Genomic DNA, 20,701 nt, shown 5'->3' with positions numbered 1-20,701 from the left:
CCGCTGATTTCACAAGTAAAAATGCTTTCGGTGACATCAGTTTTTGCGCACGGATTCCAGAGGCTATGCGACACTCATATTCACTTCAAAACAGTGGCAACCCGTCCTTTTTACTGAGGACATCATGAGTTCGAATCAACTGGCAAAAAAATTTTTAATTGAGTCTAGTTTTGTGTGCAATAAATTGTCCTCTGCTTCTGAACAAACATCGGCATAGGGAGCAAGAGATTTTTCATTTTTGTCATATTCAGTGCTGCAGTGCTCTTTTCCTCCCACAGGTGAAGTTTGGTGACTAGAGAATGGCGTAGATTTCGAAAAATTGTCAAATGAGCACACTGCCTCTGCAGAAACTCGTGTGAATACTTCAAAGTATGCCCATTTTACGTGGCTTCGCATTTCATAACCAGGCTGTAATGTGGTCCATTTGGACTGATTTGAAAGTGTAGTTGCCTGGCTGTCTTTCCGACAAAATTTGACCCCCCCTCCCCTTTTTTTTTGGCGACAAGAAAAAACTTCAAAAACAGAAGCAGAGATGTAGCCTTGTGATCGGCTGCCCCGAGTCGCATGTCAAAGTGAGCGCTTCTTACTTGTTAACTTGCATTTCCCACCGCTTTTGGATGGTGATAGGTGTTGCCATTTTGAAAATTTTGCCGGCGTGAAGTGGAGTGACTCCAATATAAAGAAATGCAACAGCGGAATAGCAAACTATCTGATGAAAGTTTGAATTATCTGACGTTCGAATTATGAGGCGTTGGACCGTGAACTGGCTTATGGATGTACAATCGGGCGGGGGCATCAAACACGAATGATTGAAGCTTTCATTGGCTGCGATTACCTCAAGGGAATTGCGAGAAAAAGCTGACAGAAAACCCACTACAGTAGAAGCTCATTATAACAGAGTTGAAGGGGGCCCGGCAATTATAGCCGACAACAGCGTTATAGCCGTTGCTTCATTATAGCCCATGCTAACAGAGCTTCCAAGGGGAATCATCATTCCTTCTTTATATTCATTATTTCATTATAAACTGTTTCATTATACAGTCGAGCCCACTTATAACGAACATGAGCGTCACGCGGCGTCCGTTCGTTATATCCCGAAGTTCGTAGTAAGTGGACCACAGCTTTAAAGACAGCTGCTTGTCAAAACACAAAATTTTTTCTTTGCGAAAAAGTCCGTTGGATGTCTGTTCCTGCAGCGCAGATCCGATGAGGGAGGTTTCCAGTTTATTTAAAGCAGAAGTGTGCTATTGCCGAGGCCCTTGGCATAGGCAAGCTGTCTGAGGCTATGTAGTTCATTGCTAAAGGCGTGCTTATGGGTGCTGGCTCCGAACTTTCATCCTCATCTGATTCCTACTCATCACTCTCGTCCTGCACTCCAGAAATGATGCCCTTGTCCGTGCGAGGTTCCGCGGTGTCGGCGTCATTATCGACAGAAATAAAATCATTCCAACCAATGTCATGACCCTCCATGTCGGAGTCGACTACGCGTAGCCACAAATCGCCCCCAGGCTGGTCGTCTTCCGAAGCATCAGGCTCGGCATCAGACACTGTGTCGACGAAGCCGGCCTTGCGGAAGCAGTTCCGCTCGCCAGTGGCCGTCGCCTCTGCCCAGGCCGCTTTTATCATCTCTACCACTGACACAATGGAAATGGGCATGGTGTTCCCGTACGCCATCCCGAATTACAACCAGGGCCCGAGATTTTAACGAAGCCATCGAAATGTCCGCACCACAACAAAGAGTGACAAAAGCGCGCGATGAGGTAGACATGCAACGTGCACAGGCGGCAATCAAGCCAATGAAGCTAAAGATAGACACACAGCGCCAGCGGAGAGACCAATGAGGGGCGTCCGTGAGCATCAGTGCAGCCACCTCTTGGCTCCCACGGCAGGCCTGCTTCCGGGGGCATGGCCTCCGCAATCTGCACCGGCGACGGCGTGGTTTATCGCGTAGGCCACGCGTGGAGTTGCAAGAGAGTGAGGAGGGGGGAGCGAAGTTGTGAGGAGTGGCGGGAGGGCGATGTTGGAAGGCGCATCGGCGAGGAAGTGTAGCTTGCTTGAGAGCGGTGCGAAACGTGGCGGTCAGTTGGCCTGCGATGAGTCTCGGGGGGGGGGGGGGGGGGGGGGGGGGGGGGTCGCACAAAGGGGTTGGAGGCACGTTATTTTGCATCACGGAACCGGGTTTACACCGTCCGTTCGCTGTAACCGATCAGCACGGCTTAATGACGTTCGTTATAAGTGTGATTGGTGCCATTGAAACAGTGTATATTTTGACGGTCGCGCAGGTCCCGTTCGTTATAACTGAAAGTTCGTCTCAAGTGGGGCCGTTATATGTGGGCTCGACTGTAGTTTATTGGCAGCATCTACGAGCGACCAAGAGGTGCAGACAGAAAGCTGGCCATTGCATGCGGTGATGTAGGTCAGGTGACTTGTGTCGGTTGGTGTGGAGTGATGAGAGCCAGTGACTGGTGCTAGGGTCGAGTAATGTGAGCCTATAGCAGTGGCTGCTACATTGTTATGTTGCGATAGGCGCCACTTCGAAATACTGCATGGTATACTTGCTTTGAATGTAATAGTGCATAGGAATGCGGCATCGTGGTGAAATTTTGCCTTCTGAAAACTACAGTAAATGTGCGAAGGTTGACACTCTGCAGAAATCTCAGTGAAATGGGGAAATGATGTCACGATACGCAAGGGGTATCACCATATGAAATTGGTTGATTGTTCAGCTAGTGCTTCCAAGTTAATAGGTTGTGCAGGAAAGCATTTCTTTGAAAGAATGAATAAATAATGAAGGAAAGCATAATGCACATTGTGTGCTGTATTTTACCAGGCTTACATAACCGTTAAAAACAAAGGAAGGGTTTGTTCAACATGAAAGTAATCTGCATATTTGGAATTGGCGCAGAAAAATACATTATTCCTGATGCTTCTATCATAACTTCAGTGAACATAGTTTGGGGTACAAGGTCCGTATTTTGTGATTTTTCTCAAAACTGAAATTTCAGACTCCATGCTGTTTTGCGGTCTCACGTCATTGGGAGCAGCTAGATTTGTAATCTTATTTTTCAGCATGGATTATAGTATCATTTACGTACTACTTTGGGAGCAAATTTTCAAACGTTTACTTGCATAATTGTGTTCTAATTACAACTGCTTGGTGGCTGCTCTGACCAAAATTCACTGGTTGTGAAATCTTGCCATGGCTATGTCAGAAATCCACTTCGAGCATTGTATTTCTGTACTAATTGGGCTGTCTATTTGCACTCTAAAAATAATTGTTTTGCTGGGCCATTTATCACCATTTTGGCTACAAACAATAGAAAACGGTTGTCAGTTGCCTTGAGAACTGATTGACATATCTTGAAACGAATTAAATGTTTGAAATTGTCTTGATAAACTGCCCGAGACTACACCATTTAATCAAGGTTTGTCCTTAAACAAGAAAGGTAGTCTTAAGACCAGTGTCCCTATATGTAATCACAGCCCATGGTTCATTCTTTTTCATTGAAACGATGGAGGAGAGGAGACGGGAGGGGCAACACAGCCTAACAGCTGAAGAATATGTGTAGTCCTCACTGTCAATTCCACTCGTCTTTAATGCTGGAAAAATGATTGCTAACCGCATAGCTTTTTTTTTTTTTCTCTGCGCACCCTGTGAGGCTGATTCCGCATGCCATCTTAGTCATAACTCTTTTTTTTTTTTTGTAAAACTCTTAATCGGGCAGAACTTGAGAAATTGTGCCTTAGCTGATTACAAGGCCAAAGAGACGAAGTAGCTGTGTCATTGTTTTAAACACTTGGTTGCAGTTCTTGTGACGCTACTTCATGTGTGCATGTGGTTACATGCAGCTGCTAAGCGAAGCCTGTATATTTCGTGTCTGTGCTAGTCTAGGTAGTGATATCGCAGACTAAAATGTAAATAGCCACTTCAAACAATAGACTTGGTCTAGTTTCTCGAGGGGGGGGGGCCATTGCAGTCCTGCTATCTCCACATGGGTCTCCAATCTTAGTTGCTCTTGAGTGCCTTTTGTAGCCTCATGAAACTTTTTTTGTTTTTGTAGCAACAGCTACATTACGGTAGCATTTCGAGCCTTCAGCATGGCAGCACCGCCACCCTGTGGCTGCGCCGCCATGCTGTCGTGTGGTTAGCCACGTGGTGCGGAGCAGCTGCCGGCGGCACGGCGCCATGGCTGATCACGTTACCAGCCATGTGGTGCGAAGCAGCTGCCGCTACCGGTGGCGCGGCGGCGAAACCGAGCTGCCACAGCTGTGCACATGCGCAGTGTCAAGTGGGATGAAGATGAAGAAGGAACGCCCATCGAAACGGAGTGGCAAAAGACTGACTTTGCAATTCAACTGAGCAAGTTCCACCCGGGCAGCTGTAGCTATCGTGTCACTCCAGGTTTAACCAGAGCTAAACCAGAGCAAATTTTTTGTTCAGGTACTCACTGAAGGGGCTCAGTGACATTGGAATTGGTCTGCCAAACCCAAGGTTGTGGGGCCATATTCCAGCTGCAGCAGCCGAACCTTGATAGAGGGAGAACACAAAAGTGCCTAGTGCCTGTGTGCTATGCATGTCAACGCACATTAAGGAACCCCTTGCGGTCGTTACTCATCCAGAGCCTCCCACTATGGTGCCTCTCATAGGCATGTGGAGCTCGAAGCGTTGAACCCCTAATATGACAGGGCCTGCTAGAGAAGCGGGGTGGATTTGCCAATGCACAGCAGTCTCTCCTACTAAAGATAACAACTTGGCATGTGCCTCTCATAGGCATGTGGAGCTCGAAGCGTTGAACCCCTAATATGACAGGGCCTGCTAGAGAAGCGGGGTGGATTTGCCAATGCACAGCAGTCTCTCCTACTAAAGATTACAACTTGGCATGGAATGTGCGTGTACAGGAACTAGGTGTGGCTGTGTGCAGAGCACGGACCAGCAGCAGTGTTAAGTGCCAGCCTGGCAGAGCACACTGGCATGGTCACCAGTGGGCTTGCTACGCTGTGGCCACCAATTAGGGTGATAGTGTGACTGCATGTGCTGGGAATTTCCAGACACATGCCTGTGCACTAGCCCACCTTTGACTAAGGAACTCCTTGGGGCACTAGGGGGCAGCACTGATATACATGACCTGTGCCTAATGCAGGATGGGTGGACTATAGGTGGAATTGCATATCTGCCAGCACTTCCAATTTTTCCGTAACAAGTATGAATTTTGACCCGTCCTACGATTTTGTGAATCTTGCCTGAAATCTTACGGGCCAAAAATTTATTTGCAAATATATATTGACGCCGCCACGAGAGGGAGTGATATTTTTAGGATATCATTAGCAGCTGCGACGTTGCAGTAACTTCTGTCATTTCTCGGGAGGCCACGAATGCATATCCAAAGCCTAGGTACCGCCAACCTTGCATCGCCACCGGAAACCTTGCCGCATTGGCCTTTGTTCACGGGTTTGGACTTCCATGTTAGACTGGCCGCCTGTCTTTCTTATTGTGTGGCGAACTGCCATGTACGGCGCATTGTGACTGTCGTTTCATCATTGTAGCGGCTTTGCGGTGATATGGCTGCGTCGAAGTTGTGACAGTGCTCCCAAGCGTTTTTGAGATCGTACACCAAGGAGTTCCCATGTTTCATGCCGTCGAAGAAAGGGGGGAAGTTCGGATTTTGCACCACGTGTGCATGTGACGCAAGCATTTCACGTGGTGGCAAGTCAGACATAAAGGTCCACATCGGTTCGAAAAAGCACTAGGGATATGCACTAGCTGTGCATCCCTTTTTGAAGCCTTAATATGAAAGTAGATACGGTAGTTGCAGAAGCTTTTAAAATCTTATACTTCTGAATTTGACATCAAGGAACGAATTTGACATCAAGAAAAAGACCCCCCCCCCTTGGCGCGGATAAAAAAAATCTTGATTTTTAATCTCGCCAGGTTGTCAGGCATGGAATTGAAGTGTATGGATTTACTTGATCTTGCTAGATGTTGACTTGTGGAGCTCATTCTCTTGTAAAGACTAGTGTCTCTGCACTCGTTATCTGAGCTTCTTGTAAATAACATAAATACAATTTTCAGTATTCCTATTCTCTCCTTGACCTCTTTCTTCCTTTATTCTTTCACTCCCTCCTGCATCCCTTCCCTTACAGCGCGGTTCAGGTGTCCAACGAAATATGAGACAGATACTGCGCCATTTCCTTCACCCAAAGCCAATTATTATTATTATTATTCTCTCCTGTCAAAAAAAGTCCTTTGAACGTTCCTTTCAATTAGTGCTTGGGCCCTGGCTTCAACGTTCCTTGAAAACCACGTCGCCCCACATACCAACCATAACAACCAATCTTTCATTCTACCTTGCTTAGCTGTGGCTGAAACGAATGCTGCTGTACGTAGTGCTGCAGGCTGAGGCAACATTCTTTCTTTTTAAAGCCTTGTCATATATCTCTGTGGCTGAAGTGGATTGTTAGGTCACTTGCTAGGGCCACCTGAATAACAGGTGTACAACTGATTTGGGGGTTTTTTGTTTATTGAATGCTGATTAGGTATTTCCTGTTGTGTCATATGTGGATTGCCTTATGCAAGTGTACTTTATAAGCCTTAACCAGTGCCTCCTCTATACTTTCTGTGCCTCTGCGAACGCTCTCCTCAGGCGCCGGCTCGGCCGCCGCTTGCGGCTGCCGCATGGCGGCGCTGTGAGTAGATACGTCTGGCGCGTCGGGTGCCTCCGCTCTCTTTGAAAATACGCGAAGCTGGGCTGGCGCTGATCGTCCGCGCGCAGTACGATTCTTTCTTTCGCGTTTACATGCTGGTTTAATTGCATTCATGCTTTCCTGGGGCTTTTTCAAGTTCGTATTCCGCATGCAATCTGTCCCTATGTATTTAGAAGTGCTAGAAAGAAAAAGATGTGGGCATACCCATGAATTTCTCATAGACGAGTCGTATATATCAGGCGATTCTGCTCACTACCTATACTACAGAGGCGTGTGTCAAATATCTGCTGACAGAAGAGAAGTTCTTTTTCATTGCCACCCGAAAATTCCAACAGCGATCCAATTGAATCCCTGTTTGGCAGTTTGCGAATGTCATCCGGGTGTAACGACATGTTGGATGTTTGGGCTGCACTGTCAGGTCTTGGAAAGCTACTGAAGGCCATGATCGCCGTGTCTAATTGCCCACAAAGAATGTGCTTCGATGTCAAGGCTCATACCCGCTGATCTCGTCTCTTCTGCGCAACCAACTTCTACTTCAGCTCCAAAGCCTCCCGATGTCGACTGTGCAAGCAGCACCCAGATTGTTGAGAGAAAGATTGGTGCTTCAGAGACTTACTACAGTAAAATCTCGTTACTACGAACATCAGATTAACGAAATTTTTAGATTTACGAATTTTTTTTTAAATCCCCGCCAAAATGCCTATACATTCAATGTAAAAAACTTTTCAGTACTACGAATTTCAAATTTCCGAATATTTCAGAATAACGTAAGTAATTTAATCTCGCATTCGTCGCAAGACGCTTCGTTATTCCGAAGTTCCGTCGAAGTTCCGTACCAAATCTCTGAAGCTGACGCCTGTCATCATCATCCGAAGCATCAGCTATGCGCTGGGGAACTTGGCTGCGTTCCAATACTCTAGACGTCTAACAAGACGTCTAGGAAGCAGTCTACATGTCCATGTATTGGAACTTGTCTACTGCTCACGCCGCCTCGCGGCATAATAATGTAACTAAAGCTTATGAACAGTTGTGCTATTTTTCACAAACTGAGCAATAACGATAATTAAAAACGTGTTTTCAACAAGTTTACACATTTCTTCTGCAATGACTTTGCGCATAAACCGGACTGGTGGATGTGCCTATTGGTCAGTCTACTTGTAGCAGACGGGGCCGCTCCCCGAAGACGACGCTAAAGAGATATGAGATTATTCTTTTATTATTGATGCTAAGGTGTACATGCTCCTCGAACGTGCTCGTCCAGACGGTCCTGTAAACATAAGAAAGAATACGAAAGACTGTAATCAATTTGCGCGAAATGCGATACGGCTAATATATACTGCAACAGGAAAACGCATACGTGACATTAAACCTGCTGTCTGCCGTACGTGGCACTCGGAGACAGCGAGAGACTTAAATACAGCAGCGATCTTTAATCCTGCAAAGACTAAAATCAATTCGCAACATGCCGGTGTATTTTTTCTGAGAGTGTAGAGATAAAAAAGAATGCACGCGAAAGAGTTGATGCAACTAATACAGCAACAGATGGACACATTTGTTAACCGTCACGCCAGCCGTCTTAACGCCCGTCGAGGAAACCAACGACAGCGACGAGTATTCTCTAAAATCAGTGCTAATTAAGATCCGGCATCGTCAGATGCCGGATCACGTAAACAGACCTACAGCGTCCGCTGCTGTAGCAAAGCACTCAACTGCACGATTTTCTCCTGCGTGATTCACTGCTAGGAATCGCACGTCCACGAAGATTAATTAGCCACAGTTTGCGTGCCAAATAACCTAATGAAATGACTCACATTTTTCCTTTCCTGTACTCTGTGTACACTCCTACGCCCGCAAGAGCACGACTCGCTCATCCGCGTACACCAGCTCCGCCATCTTTAGACAGCAAGTTAGCCTGCATCGATGTGGACTTCGGCGAAGCAGTCTTATGAGACTGAGACTGCTTCGCCGAGAAATGGAACGCGTCCCAAGATGGCGGCTGTCCGGCTAGACGTCTATAAAATAAGTAGCCGTCTACTTGGGACTATTGGAACGCAGCCCTCGTTGCAACGGATACAGCCCCAGCGGTATCGCCATCACACGAGTGTCGCGTTGAATGAATATAGACTAGGCGGCGCAAGCTGCCGCCCGATACAAAGGGTAGGACCATTATCATCCATCCAGCGTGTGGTCAAATACTGCGCAGTAGTCTTAAGCCTATTCAGCGCAGTGTCATCACGTCGACAGCGAACCTTAGGATCTGCAAAGTTATCGGCGCTGTGATTGTGTTGTGCATTAGCTTTGCTGACAATGAGTTCTCCTGGCCCCCGCGTTAAAAAGAAGCGACGCCAGTTTTCGCTTAAAGAAAAAGCGGACATTCTGTCGCAGCTGCTGAAAAAAAGCAAACGGACTTGTGCAGGGAGCTTGACATTACACCGTCAACAATGGCAACGATGCTCAAAGATCAGGACAAGATCATAAAACTACATCGAGAGTCGCAACTGGCTCCCTCAAGAAAACGTCTGCGGCTGGGCAACTACCGTGGACAACGACTTTCGAATTATGTGGATAGCGACAGCGCGGCGGCTACATCCGCGGAGCTCACCACCGAAGACATCGTGAATCAAGTGCGTGAGCAAGAAGAATGTAGTAGCGACGAAGACGATGCAGACACTGGATCAGCGCACGAAGAGGAAGAGATTGTTTCGGGCTCGGATGTCCTAGTCTTTCTAGAGAAGACCCGATCATTCCTCGGGCGCTGCAAAGATGTCCCCGATGACGTGCACAGGAAGGTCGAGGATGTGGAGGCGTTCGTCCTGCAGTACTTTTCGTCTACTCGCCAGAAGATAACAGACTTCTTCAAGCAATAAATTGTAGTTAAACTGTGCCCAGCGTTATCGTTTATTATTTGCTTACCAACACTTAAATCTGCTGCAAAGGTACGTAATTTTAGTTCTTGTGATGCATTACTGACATGAAAAGAATGGTTTTTCAGTACTACGATATTTCAAAATAACGATTTAAATTCGGCGGTCCCGTGAAGTTCGTTGTAACGCGATTCTACTGTATCACAATTTTGCCACAGTGCCTGCCATCGCTTCAGAACTCGGCTACCGCTTATGTGAGTGGTTACATTGCACGAGTTGTCGGCGAGCATATAGTATGCGAGAACCTTAATTACTTCGTTTACGAAGACGGTTAGCAACCAGCCACTCCTTCAGTTCGCCCGCAGCCAAGACCTAGATGGGCTGCTCTACCCGTCAGATCAACTTCTCTTCGTTCTCGACACAGTAAGAGCTCTTGCTGACCGTGCCCTGCAGGAAGATCAGCTACATTAGTACAGCACGCTGTCCCAGCTATTTGTGCCTCAGAGTTGCTAAGTGCAAGAGTGATGGCAGCAACGAGCACAGGCTTAATTAAGCTCATGAACCGGTTCGTTTCCTGAGGGCGCTCCTCTGCAACTACGCATTCAATGTTACTGACAAGCATGACGTAGTTAAACATTTTGCAAAAAAGCCCCTTTCGCAAAAGTACACGAACCTACCATATGGAAGTTGGACACCACAATAATTGTTTTTTTTTTTCGATTTGGAGTAAGTTTTGAGTCGCAACGCACCGTTATTGAATACATGAACCCCTATCCTTTCTTTTTTATTCGAAAAGTGTTCCATGAGGCGTAAGTTGAAAAAAAGGGAAGGAATGCGAGAGATGGAAAATTAAAAGAAGGATTGAAGACCCGTTGCGCTGATGTAGTCCACGCAGTGCTCTCTTCAGGCAGATGGTGTGCGCCACGTTACGTAACTGATTGCACTGACAGCAGGGCGCATTTTTCGCGCGTACCGCTCAAAGTTGAACGTCAACACTGTGACTCGAGAAACAGTGCGGCAAGAAAGTGCACGGCAGATCAAATGATGATGCCAACATGGCACAGCTCCACATTTTCTGGCGCCAACCGTGGCTCCGGTGGCGACAATGGTAACTCTCAAAAACACCATGAAGGAAACGTGGGATCACGTATCGCTTTAAAAGCAGTCTAGCGGCTGTACGTACTACTTGGCGCATGCCCTTCCGGCTTGCGTCGTCTGTTACATGAGTAAACAGCATGCAACAGAGCTTTTTCAGCACCCAAGCTTTCAGTATTAGCTGCTGCCAAACACTGCTTTCAAATAAGGACCCTCAGACAAGCGAACTTAAAGGTGACAGAACAATTTTTCACGAATTGGATTCAAGCAGGCGTGCGCTGTCATATTAGCGCAGCAGACGACGCGCGAGTGCATTGCACAGCAATAGCCGCAAACGACACGACTAAAATGGGCCGGTTAAGAGCTCCCGAGCTCCCTTTTAAAAAAGTTTTGGTTGTACTTGAAACAGCATGAACGCAGTCGAAAAGTCAACGACAGAACTGCTGCGAACGGTCTGCGTTTCTCTGAGCGACGGTGATGCGACGGGCGTCCTACTCCGGTGGCGGTGAAAGGCCGTACTAGCCCCAACGGCCGGCTCCCATTGTTCGCCTCTCCTTTTCCCATGCACAGAAATTATAGAGGGGGCACTGTCTTAACATACCAAGATCGTGCGTGATACACGGCTGTCCCATGTGCACTTTTGACCTTCACTCAACCTGTCCTCATTGAATTCTGTGCTGATCGGATGCTGCCATGCAGCCATATCCACGTATGACTGAGCTGAACCCTCTTGACACACTGAGTGTGGTTGAACTTTCCAAGCAGTGTCGAAGGCGAGTGTTGATGCTCTGATCTTCAAAAGCCAATTAATGAAGTGAAGGTACAAAGTCTATCATGGAATTCGACTGGAGAGCAGAATAAAAAAATGATACAAAGGTACAAAGTCTTTGGTGTGTGGACAAAAAATGTTTGGCATGTTTGAAGCCTGCCAGCGTGGCTGCAAGCACTTTGCCATCTTCTTGCACAACTGGCACTGCTGCTATGACGAAGAAAAGAACAATGTCAGTTTTCTTTTGAGACTTGATGCCATTAATACATTCAGCTGAAAATGCACACAAACAAATCGCATGACCACAGAAATGCCAAAGAATGTGCTTTGAAAGTAGCTATGGATTTGGCTAGCATTGGCCATAGCTGCACAAGGTTGCCTGACACCTGCATGTTGCGATGGTTGGAAGCACATTTGGCTTCATGTGATGTACCGGACAAAGGCTTCATAGTGAGCATTGAAATCAACCATTTAGCAGCAGCTTGTTTCAGTCATGCTGGGGAAAACTTCTGTGGAGATCGATTTCAACGAGTATTGAGATTGCCCGTGTGGCAGTGGTCTGTGCTTGTAGCTTGAGCACATTTTGGCATAGTCTTCCTGTGAGTAGTCTACATACAGTTGCTTTTCTAAATTGTCTGGCTTCTACTTAGGTGCACTTTTGTGGACAGCAAATTTATTGTTTGGACGCCTGCAAATGTGGAAAGTAAATGCACTCGTGTATTCTTTTTCTGCGCATAGTTTTGTGTGTAGGCTTGCTGCAGTGGAAACGGTGCTGAGTGCCTCAGCTGTAGAATTTAAGGTTCGTTTATTCTGCAGCAGCCTAGCCTTCCATGCTATGGAGTGGTAGTTGCGCAATAATTTTTATTTTTGGCTGATAATTGTTTGGAGGCATTAGCCGCAGACTGCAAAGCAGAGGCACAGTCATGATGCTTCGCATTGCTGTAATTATGGAGGTCAATGTAAGCTTCATGCTGCATTACTAAATAGGACTTCGGGAGCCTCAACCACCTTGCCTATCGTTTCTGTACTTACTGAAACCGCTGTGTTAAAAGCCTGAAGTGTAAGCTAGTTTGGATTTTGAAGAGTGCCCCTCACAGGAGTAATATCTTAACAACGGAATACTTTTAACCAACACTTGCCATGGCTGAAAGCTATGCAGCCCACTAAGCATCTATATAGTTGGGAGGAAGATATCTGCTGCTCGCCATACTGCACAGTTCAGGACGGGCTGGACTACTCGGCAGCCTTCAACTCTTAGATATTCTTGCTCGAAGCAGCTAAGCTTTTTCCCCTGGTGAATACCAAGAACATTCTTTTGTGCAGTTCAGACTATGACTCGGGGCAAGCATTTTGTCGCCCTGAACCAGCAACGACTATTAATTGCATACTTCAATTGTGTGAACACGGCAAAAGCCAGCGTTAGTAAATTTTGTTCAGTGGGTGTCGATCTTTTTTTTTTTCCAAGCTAGCCGGGTAACCCTTTTAGCTACAACCGCAAAAGCAGAGGATGTGCTGTGGCTTTGCATCAGTTGCTCTTAGACCAGATCACGTAAGCCAAGGAGAAAACATCTGCAGCATTCAGACTTAGACATCTGACAAATACATTTCCCCTGAGAGAAAGCCCATACATGAAGGAAGTAACCCAAAATGCTGGGAAGGAGCCATTCAACTGGTCCTTCATGGGCTATTTAAGGTGGCAGTGTTGAGTTTTCTCTGTTGAGTTTTCTTGCACAAACTGGCATGCCTAATTTCATTGTGCCCATTCCATCACCTCGTGCATGTTCCATCACCTTTCCTGGCTTGCCATATTGGGTTGGTAGAGCGCAGAATTGCTAATGCTTGCAGTTAAGTTCCAGTTCTTATGCCATGTGTTGTGCTTGTAAGTGTGCAGATTTCTGTTCTTGAGGTTAGATTCCAGCTGTAGTTTTCAGACTTAGAGGGGACAAATTAGAGTAGTTCAGCAGTCTGAGAAAACTGGTCCTGCCGGTTACTGTAAAGTGGTTTGGTGGGTTCTGTGAAACTCTTTGCGTATGTCAAAATTTTTGGCCTCTAGAAAATCGATTGGCAGCTGTGATTTGCGTCAATGCTGTCTGCAGTCATTTTCACAGTTGCTGACTTTGCGATGTGTACTGTCTCGGTGACAGTCTCTTTCTGCGTTTCAGTTCGTGCGCTGGAGAAGACCAAGGTGGCCAGCGGTGGGGGATACTCAACCGGCTCTGTGCTCGACACCATGAACATCAAGGGGGACTCCATCTCTGCCTTTGACGGGGGCTCTGGCTCAGAGAGCTCGGAAGACACCGACAACTCTTCCAGGGGTTCCCGGAAAAAGAAGTCCAGCCCCGGGTCGACGCCCATGGACCTCTAGAGGAAGGCGCTGCTGTTTGGTCGGAGTCTCTACTTCCGCGTTGAGCAAGCGTCGAGCGAGAAGCTCTGGCCTGGATGCAACTGCGATGACGCGGAGCCTGAGACCCTCCCGTTTGCCCCACATGCTTTTTTTTTTTTGTAAATCTCGTTTCTCGCTTCCAAAGACTGGGAGCTGAGTAGACGCTCTTTACGGATGTGGACGCCTTTGGGGAAGGTTTGACAAAGTTTTTAGATGTTATTTATATCTCACCCACGATTCTTTCTCCTGGCCCCCACCGTCCCCATCATGCCCATGTTGTGTGGCTTTTCATACTTGTACCTGTATTAAGCAGACAGGCACGGTTGTGGCGGCGAGTGGCCAAGCACCTACCTTCCGCTGCTGCCCAGAAGATAGTGGGCTCAGCCTACCTCGTGCCCTGGCTTACTATAAAATGCCTGGCTGCTGTCGGCTTGAAGCCGTTCTGCGGAATCGCCTGGTCCTTTGTGACCTTGTGAAGCGAACAGAGATGGCCTGCACCTTGATCTCTCCTCCCCTGGCACAGGTTCTGTGGGCTCAGAGGTGCACCGGAAGCTTTTCCTGGGTCCCCGGCTCAGTTGAGGCATCACTTGCAGTCGGGCATGTCGTTTCTCCAAGAAGCGAGAGCTGCAGCACCAGCCGAATTCAAGGAGGCAGAAAAGTAGACGAGACGGGTGACAACAACAGTTGATACCCGTGCTGTCTTCCTCTCTGTGTCTTTGCCTTTGGCTTCTAGCCTTTGCTCTCCTTGCTGCTCTTGCTTCTTGCGGTTGTAGCATGGTAGTCAACCGGACCTCTGCTTGTTCTTAGCTTCGGTGCCGCGCCACAGTTGACTGACGCTCTGGCGCTCGCAAACCACCCAGGGAGGGATGGTGTTGGTCACTCCGGCTCATCCTTTTGGTGTCGTAGCCTTTTTATAAGTGTGTTACCTGGGGGGACGTTACCTCCCGCAATGCTTGTTTCAGACATTTTTTGTGAGTAGCGCTTGGCAAGATAGACAAGTGAGATGAACGAGTCAGGCTTGGCACTTAATGGAAGTGGTGATTGAAAGCATCTGGGGACTTCCTGCTTGTTTTGGCTTTGGGCTGCTGTGACCTAACGTGTGGTCGGAGTTGAGCCCTGGCTTGTGGTGTGTCTTCAGCAGGCGGTGTTTTCTTGGCCAGTGATGCCAGTGTGTGTCTCCAAATGTTGCTTGTTTCTTCAGTGTTGCATTGGTTTTGTCAGGCCACATTCCTTACATGGTTGGCAGTTTTTTTGCAAGGCAAGAAGACTTGAGTGTGCTTGGAAGTTCAAAGTTTTGCGCGAAAGGTCTTGGCACTTGCGATGCAGCTTGCAGAAGAGTTACCGTAAGTGTAGCTTTTCCCCTCAGTGGTAGAATATGTGGAAGTGAAGTTTTGGTTGTTGTTTCTTCTGGCTGTGTCGAGCAAAGCTGGCTGTTTGTGAAGTTTCATGTTTCATACTCTAAAAGGCTGTGTCGAACTAGCAGGACATCACGAGCAATGCGAGCCTTGCTTATGCAAAGACTGAACTGGAGATTTTGCGTTTTGTTGTATTTATTTCTGGAACTGTGTGCAGCCTGCTTGACATTGAACTGATCAAACCATTTGTTAAGGTCCACTGTTTGACCTTGCAAAGCCCCTTTTTTTTTCTCGTTTCTGACTTTAAGGTGTAATGACTTGGTTGTCAAATGCGCTGATATGCAAACCCTTCGTCATGCATTCAAAAGCATTTTCCTGGGATACCGGGCCAGTTTGTGCCACACCTCTCCCACCTGACCATTCTTTTCCATGCCTTATGTCCAGTGTCTGTACGACACAATTGTCCATTGACTCTTTTTTTCGTTGGTACTGCTTAGCGAAAGCGGTTGCATGTGTGCAACAAAAGACTGTGCTTTGACCAAAGCTTTGTATTCTTGCTGTCTCGCACAAGTGCAGAGTTTGTCGCGAGGACCTCAACTCTTATCGTGCTGGTGTCCTAAGCAATATCAAGTTAGTTATGCTAATGGATGAGGGAGCTATTAGAATAAAGTCATTAAAGGCCTTTCTACATAGCACCCCATGATAAGTGTTTTCATGCAGAAACACTTGTCTCCTTGTATCAGGTAATGCAAGTCTGACTTCAGTTCTTTTAACAGAATTTATTTGTGGGTGTGGCCCCCCACTATTTTTTTCACTGCCTTCCTGCAAGCACAAGCAAATGCCAGTACTGACTACCCTTGGCGCCATTCATTCAAGCATCATTGAGTTTTTTTTTTTTTAGCAGTCTCGTTTAAAACATGCGATGCACCATGTGTTAGTGTGCGTGTCTATTTCCTTGAGCCAATAAATTGTGGTCTGTACATATTCTGCTCTTGCATGTGTTTTCAGTCCTGAAACTGGTCATGCATGTTGCCTGCTGGATGTGTGCAGGTTATGCATTTTGCCAGGCGGAAGAACTTGATGTGCGTGAGAGATGGTCTGCTATAGTAAGATACAACTTAAAAAAAAAAGGGCAGTTAACAATGGGCCACGGCCCGCGGCGTACTGTATTACTCCGCTAGCCAGTCATAGAAATACACGAAATCAGCTCTTTAATTGACCATTAAACAAGCCAGATATAAAAATTCAAGAGCTTAAATTTTTTTGTCATGTTTAACCTCTTGTTTACATGTTAACAACGGACTGTTTTTGTCAGAGGAATTCTGTGCGCTGGTCCTAAATGTGGGCGGAGCTTCACTGCAGACTTAAGCTGTATCTGACTATGTACACTAAGCACACTGGTTTGTGTTGATAAACCATGTGAAGCAGTGTGTTGAGCACATAATTTTCTGCGAGTGAATGACTCATTTCATATTTAGAGGCCAGATAAAGGCATCAGTGCCATAATTTCGCAATGCTGTGGGTGCTGCAACAAAATAAAAGTGGGACAAAACCAACAATAATAGTATGAGAGGAGCAGAGTGCGGACATGGATGACTGGTAAAAGTGCGTTCTGAGTTGAAGGAAATATGGATTGCCAGTGCCGCATTGAGTACGTTGCAATGTCCGGAATGCGATTCATAAATGCGCTGTCAAACATCGTTGCACAGCGTTGCGTGCAATGAGAGTTGGTTGAAAACGAACGCCTAGTCTGCCGTTGATTATCTATGCTCACGTTTTTTTTTTTCACCGGTTCCTTTGTAGGCTCATTGTGGCGTTACTTTTGTCCGGATAAGGAACCTCGTGTCCGGTAGTTACATGATCGCTGCTCTGCGCGTTGCGGAATACCGCAACCGGTGGCTCTACCGTAGCGGTACGGGCCCACGTGGTCGGCGCGATTACACACGGGAGCGCGTACAAGGAGTGAGTCATGGTTGAGGGTGCTCTGCGAGTCCTATTATGGTGACCCCGATCACGTGACCGAAAGCGGCTCCGTCAGTACGCGCACGACACGAGGGATGGCGCCACCGGCGCCACACGTGATGGCGTCATTGTGTGCTCCCATTGGCTGGCACGCGCTGTAGAGATGCTTTTTCGCGAAAAGCCCTAAATATACTCGTGCCGGTGGCCGCGGTTTGCTTCGGGAAGGTTATCCAACGGGCAAGTCCGCCGAAGGACCGTTCGACGACGCGGGCCGAAAGGAAACCGTGCGCGATTTGAAGACAAGCCCACCTTCACGAACGCCGACGACGAAAAGAAGCCGCCGCTGCGATCAAGTTCCGGTGAACCGCTGGCTAAACGTTACACGCGAACACGACACCATCGACTGCCCCCCTTCAGTGTGCGGAATCACGTCGTCTTTTTGCAGTGCTCGTAGCGAGTTTTCCGCGCGACTGAGTGCGTTTGCGATTCAAGATGGGAGACGTCGGTCCTTACTCTGACGGGTACATGGAACAGGAAGAGGAGTGGGAGCGCGAGGGACTACTCGATCCGGCATGGGAAAAACAGCAGCGCAAGGTGAGTGCTTCTGTTCTCGCTGGCGTCCTGTCCACCGGCGTGCAGAGAAAATCGTCTTTCTCGGCCGCGTCACGGAGCGCAGCGAGAGCTCTTTCCCGATGCGCGCCATCAAAAACGTCTGCTCGGTTTTCTTTCACGCGTACTGGATCTCGGAAACGAGCCGGCGGTTGGTTCCACCCCGAAACTCGTCGCGGTTAGGGCAGGTATTTCGTTTTTCCCTTGCTTGGACTGCTTTCTCCTTTCTTTTTGTTATGGTCGCGCGAGAGCAGCGTGGGCGAGAGCCTCTCGCCCTTGTGGAGCCGCCGTCAAAACACGTCAACGGCGGCCAGGGGCGGGCGATTAAAAGTCCCCCCGCCGGTGCTGTTCCCGGCCAAATGTGTCTCGCGGCACAGGCCTAACGGATCGCGTTGCCATCGCCCCAAGGTGGTCGAGAGGACGGGCTCCTGTTTTTTCGGCCTGCCTCCTCAGCACCGCAGCTTCTTTTTCGCCGTGCCTGTCCTGGCCAGACGAAACGCAGAGCGATGCGTCGTCTGCTCCTTTGCGCCTGACCCATCGCCATACCTTCGTGGCGTCACATTTCCTCACAATAAAAGGACGGCAGATTTTTCAACACATTGCTTGAATTCAGCCTGTGACCGCCGGTGTCGTTGAGCATGACCGCGTAATCCCAAACGGTTCGTTCCAATTTATTTTTTTCTGCACGAAAAAAAAAAAAACTACTGTGGTAAAGCCGGTTTAGCCTAAGGATCGCTTCCATTCCGTGCTGGCGTCAGATATCCGTTCGGTCAGCAAGTCACAACGGCAATGTTTATGCATCAACAAGCGAGCTTTCAGGACTGTAGGTAAACACAAGACGCGCATTGTAGACCGCGCAAAGGCATTGCGATCGCACGCGGCGTTACTACGGGTCACCAGCGAGAGAGAGAGCTCTTGTTATATTCCCTAACGCTTTTCGAAGATCGGAGGAAAGTGCCTTTCGCTGTAGCTCCTGTCGGCTCAGCGATGCCGTGACCTAGATTTGGACAGAGAAAAAAAAAAAATCCCCCCACGGCTCGTCGTAGAGAGCCACCTCGGTCGGTCGTGGCGTGGACTGGTGATATAACAGGCTCCCAGAGCTAGGTGTTCGGATTTTCTTTTATCGGGCAGGTTTTTTTTTTCTTCTGTGCGGTCGAAGTGTCGTGGAGTGGAGAGAGCTCTTTCGATGTCCGGTTCCGATAGACACGCCGAACAGCTTTCTCCCAGCACGCGCGCGGTTGTCCTAGCCCCGTCGCTTGAGGAGCCATGTCGCCTCATAGCTCCTACTACGGTTGAGGAAACGTGAGGAGGTCGGGGGCTGCCTACCTCGACCGAGAAGAACGTTGGACGACGGCCGAGTTACAGTTACTCTGCTATATAAGTAACGCGTAACCTGATATCTGAACGGAAAGGAATTAGTCGGAGACGAAACTAGAAAGCAGCGGGTCAAGTTTCTGTCCGACGTATCGCACGGACGTGGTTGATGGAATTTGCGTGTGGTGGAGGACTGCTACTGACGATTCAGGCCACTAGGGGTTCCTAACATGTACCCAGACCTCACTACACACGGGTGTCGGCGTGCTTAAAATGTGAGAGCTACAGTGAAATACAATACCGAAGGCAGAGAGAGGAGAGTCGCCAGTTGGCAAACAGCTTGGAAATAAAAAGTGTAGTCGTCGAACCGAATTGGAGCGAAGTTGTCGAGCGTCGATTTGGATCGCTAAGGGAGGGAGTAAAGTTTCGTGCCCGTCTGGGCCGAAACGTCCACGGTTAGATCTAAGGTCGACGCACGGCAGTGTAACAAAAGGAAACTTAAGGCAGGCAGAGCTTAACTTCGTGGAGTGCTGTGGTCGTTCTGCAATACGAATTCGGGACGTATTCTAGAGATTCTAGTCATTTTCGCGGCCGTGGGGGGGGGGGGGGGGGGGGGGGGGGGTCTTAAGTTTAGATCGGTAAAAGGTAGTGCTTGTTCCTTTTGTCGCACAGCGGAGCTTTAATACGGCGTGCGGTAATGCGGAGTCGGTCACGCCTTGGCGAAATGTTCAGTGGGGCGTGGCATCGGATCGATTGGCGTGATTTCTAATCGCTCTGAGCCGAAGTAGCGTGGAAGTTGGTGTGGTGCGATGTGAAATTCGAAGCTTCGCCTTCTTGAGTGATTCGAGTGCAAAAAGATAGTCGTGTTTTGCTCTCCTCGGCATTCAGCTGTTGAGTGCTGAAAAGGGACATGACCTGGAAGTGCTTCGCACGCTGCTACACGTATCATGGTAGTTAATGAAAAAAAAAAATGCTCGATGATTTGGCAGTAATTTTTCTGGGTGATGTGCCATTTGTGTAGTTCATCGAGAAATTTCATCCAGCCAGAAACTGCTGTTCTGGTAGTGCTCTGCGATCAGTTAGGCTCATGGAATACCAAGAGAGCTAAAAACAATAACAAAACACTACGCGTGCAGCCGAGGGTAACATCGTTTTTTTTTTTTTTTTTGCAGACGATCGCCGATTTATGCGATTTCTCGACTGAACTAGCAGGGAAATTTCTGAGTCACCCATCGAAGGATGCTCATGCATTTGTAATGCGGTCACATTTGAACCATGCGGCCTCAAGCTCTCGCCAGCTATCTATGCCTTATCAGCGCTCTGAACTTGGCAACAACTGCGCTGTGCATATTATACAGACGCGTACGTATCTCACCTATAGCTCTCGACTCGACTTTCCGGTACACGTTTCGCCATCGCACCTGTCTGGCCTGCGCATTATTGGAAGCATCCACGACGACACCCTGCTTGTGCGCTTATTCCGGTCTAGCGTTTTCCACATCGTCGTCTGGTTGTTTCAGACGTCGGTTTATCGCAGACGGCGAAGAGGGGGCGTGAGCTCTCGTCCGCGAGCGGTGACCTCTCCGGCGAGTGGGCAGGACTAGTCCGAATGCGGCATAGACGTGTGGCGCGGAACTGCGAATACTTG

At 48.1% G+C, this 20,701-nt stretch overlaps 2 protein-coding genes across 10 annotated transcripts in view; both read left to right on the top strand.

Moving 5' to 3' along the window:
• Positions 1–16,152, top strand: part of LOC144132738 (protein max-like) — a 42,078-nt gene extending 25,926 nt beyond the window's left edge. For 5 of the 8 annotated variants that reach the window (XM_077665351.1, XM_077665353.1, XM_077665355.1 and 2 more), the window contains one exon: positions 13,575–16,152. In XM_077665351.1, coding sequence (XP_077521477.1) covers positions 13,575–13,795 — 221 coding nt within the window. In that variant the 3' untranslated portion in view covers positions 13,796–16,152. The remainder of the gene's footprint in view (positions 1–13,574) is intronic. The other 3 variants (XM_077665352.1, XM_077665354.1, XM_077665356.1) reach the window with 1 other exon arrangement.
• Positions 16,153–17,280: 1,128 nt separating this feature from the next.
• The window catches only part of Actn (alpha actinin), a 90,643-nt gene continuing 87,222 nt past the window's right edge, over positions 17,281–20,701 (top strand). The window contains exon 1 of one of the 2 annotated variants that reach the window (XM_077665349.1): positions 17,281–17,724. In XM_077665349.1, the coding sequence (XP_077521475.1) occupies positions 17,623–17,724 (102 nt within the window). In that variant the 5' untranslated portion in view covers positions 17,281–17,622. The remainder of the gene's footprint in view (positions 17,725–20,701) is intronic. The other variant, XM_077665348.1, reaches the window with a different exon arrangement.

Source organism: Amblyomma americanum, chromosome 5 (genome assembly GCF_052857255.1).
Source record: "Amblyomma americanum isolate KBUSLIRL-KWMA chromosome 5, ASM5285725v1, whole genome shotgun sequence".
NCBI lineage: Eukaryota > Metazoa > Arthropoda > Arachnida > Ixodida > Ixodidae > Amblyomma > Amblyomma americanum.
This window is presented reverse-complemented; position numbering and strand designations above follow the sequence as displayed.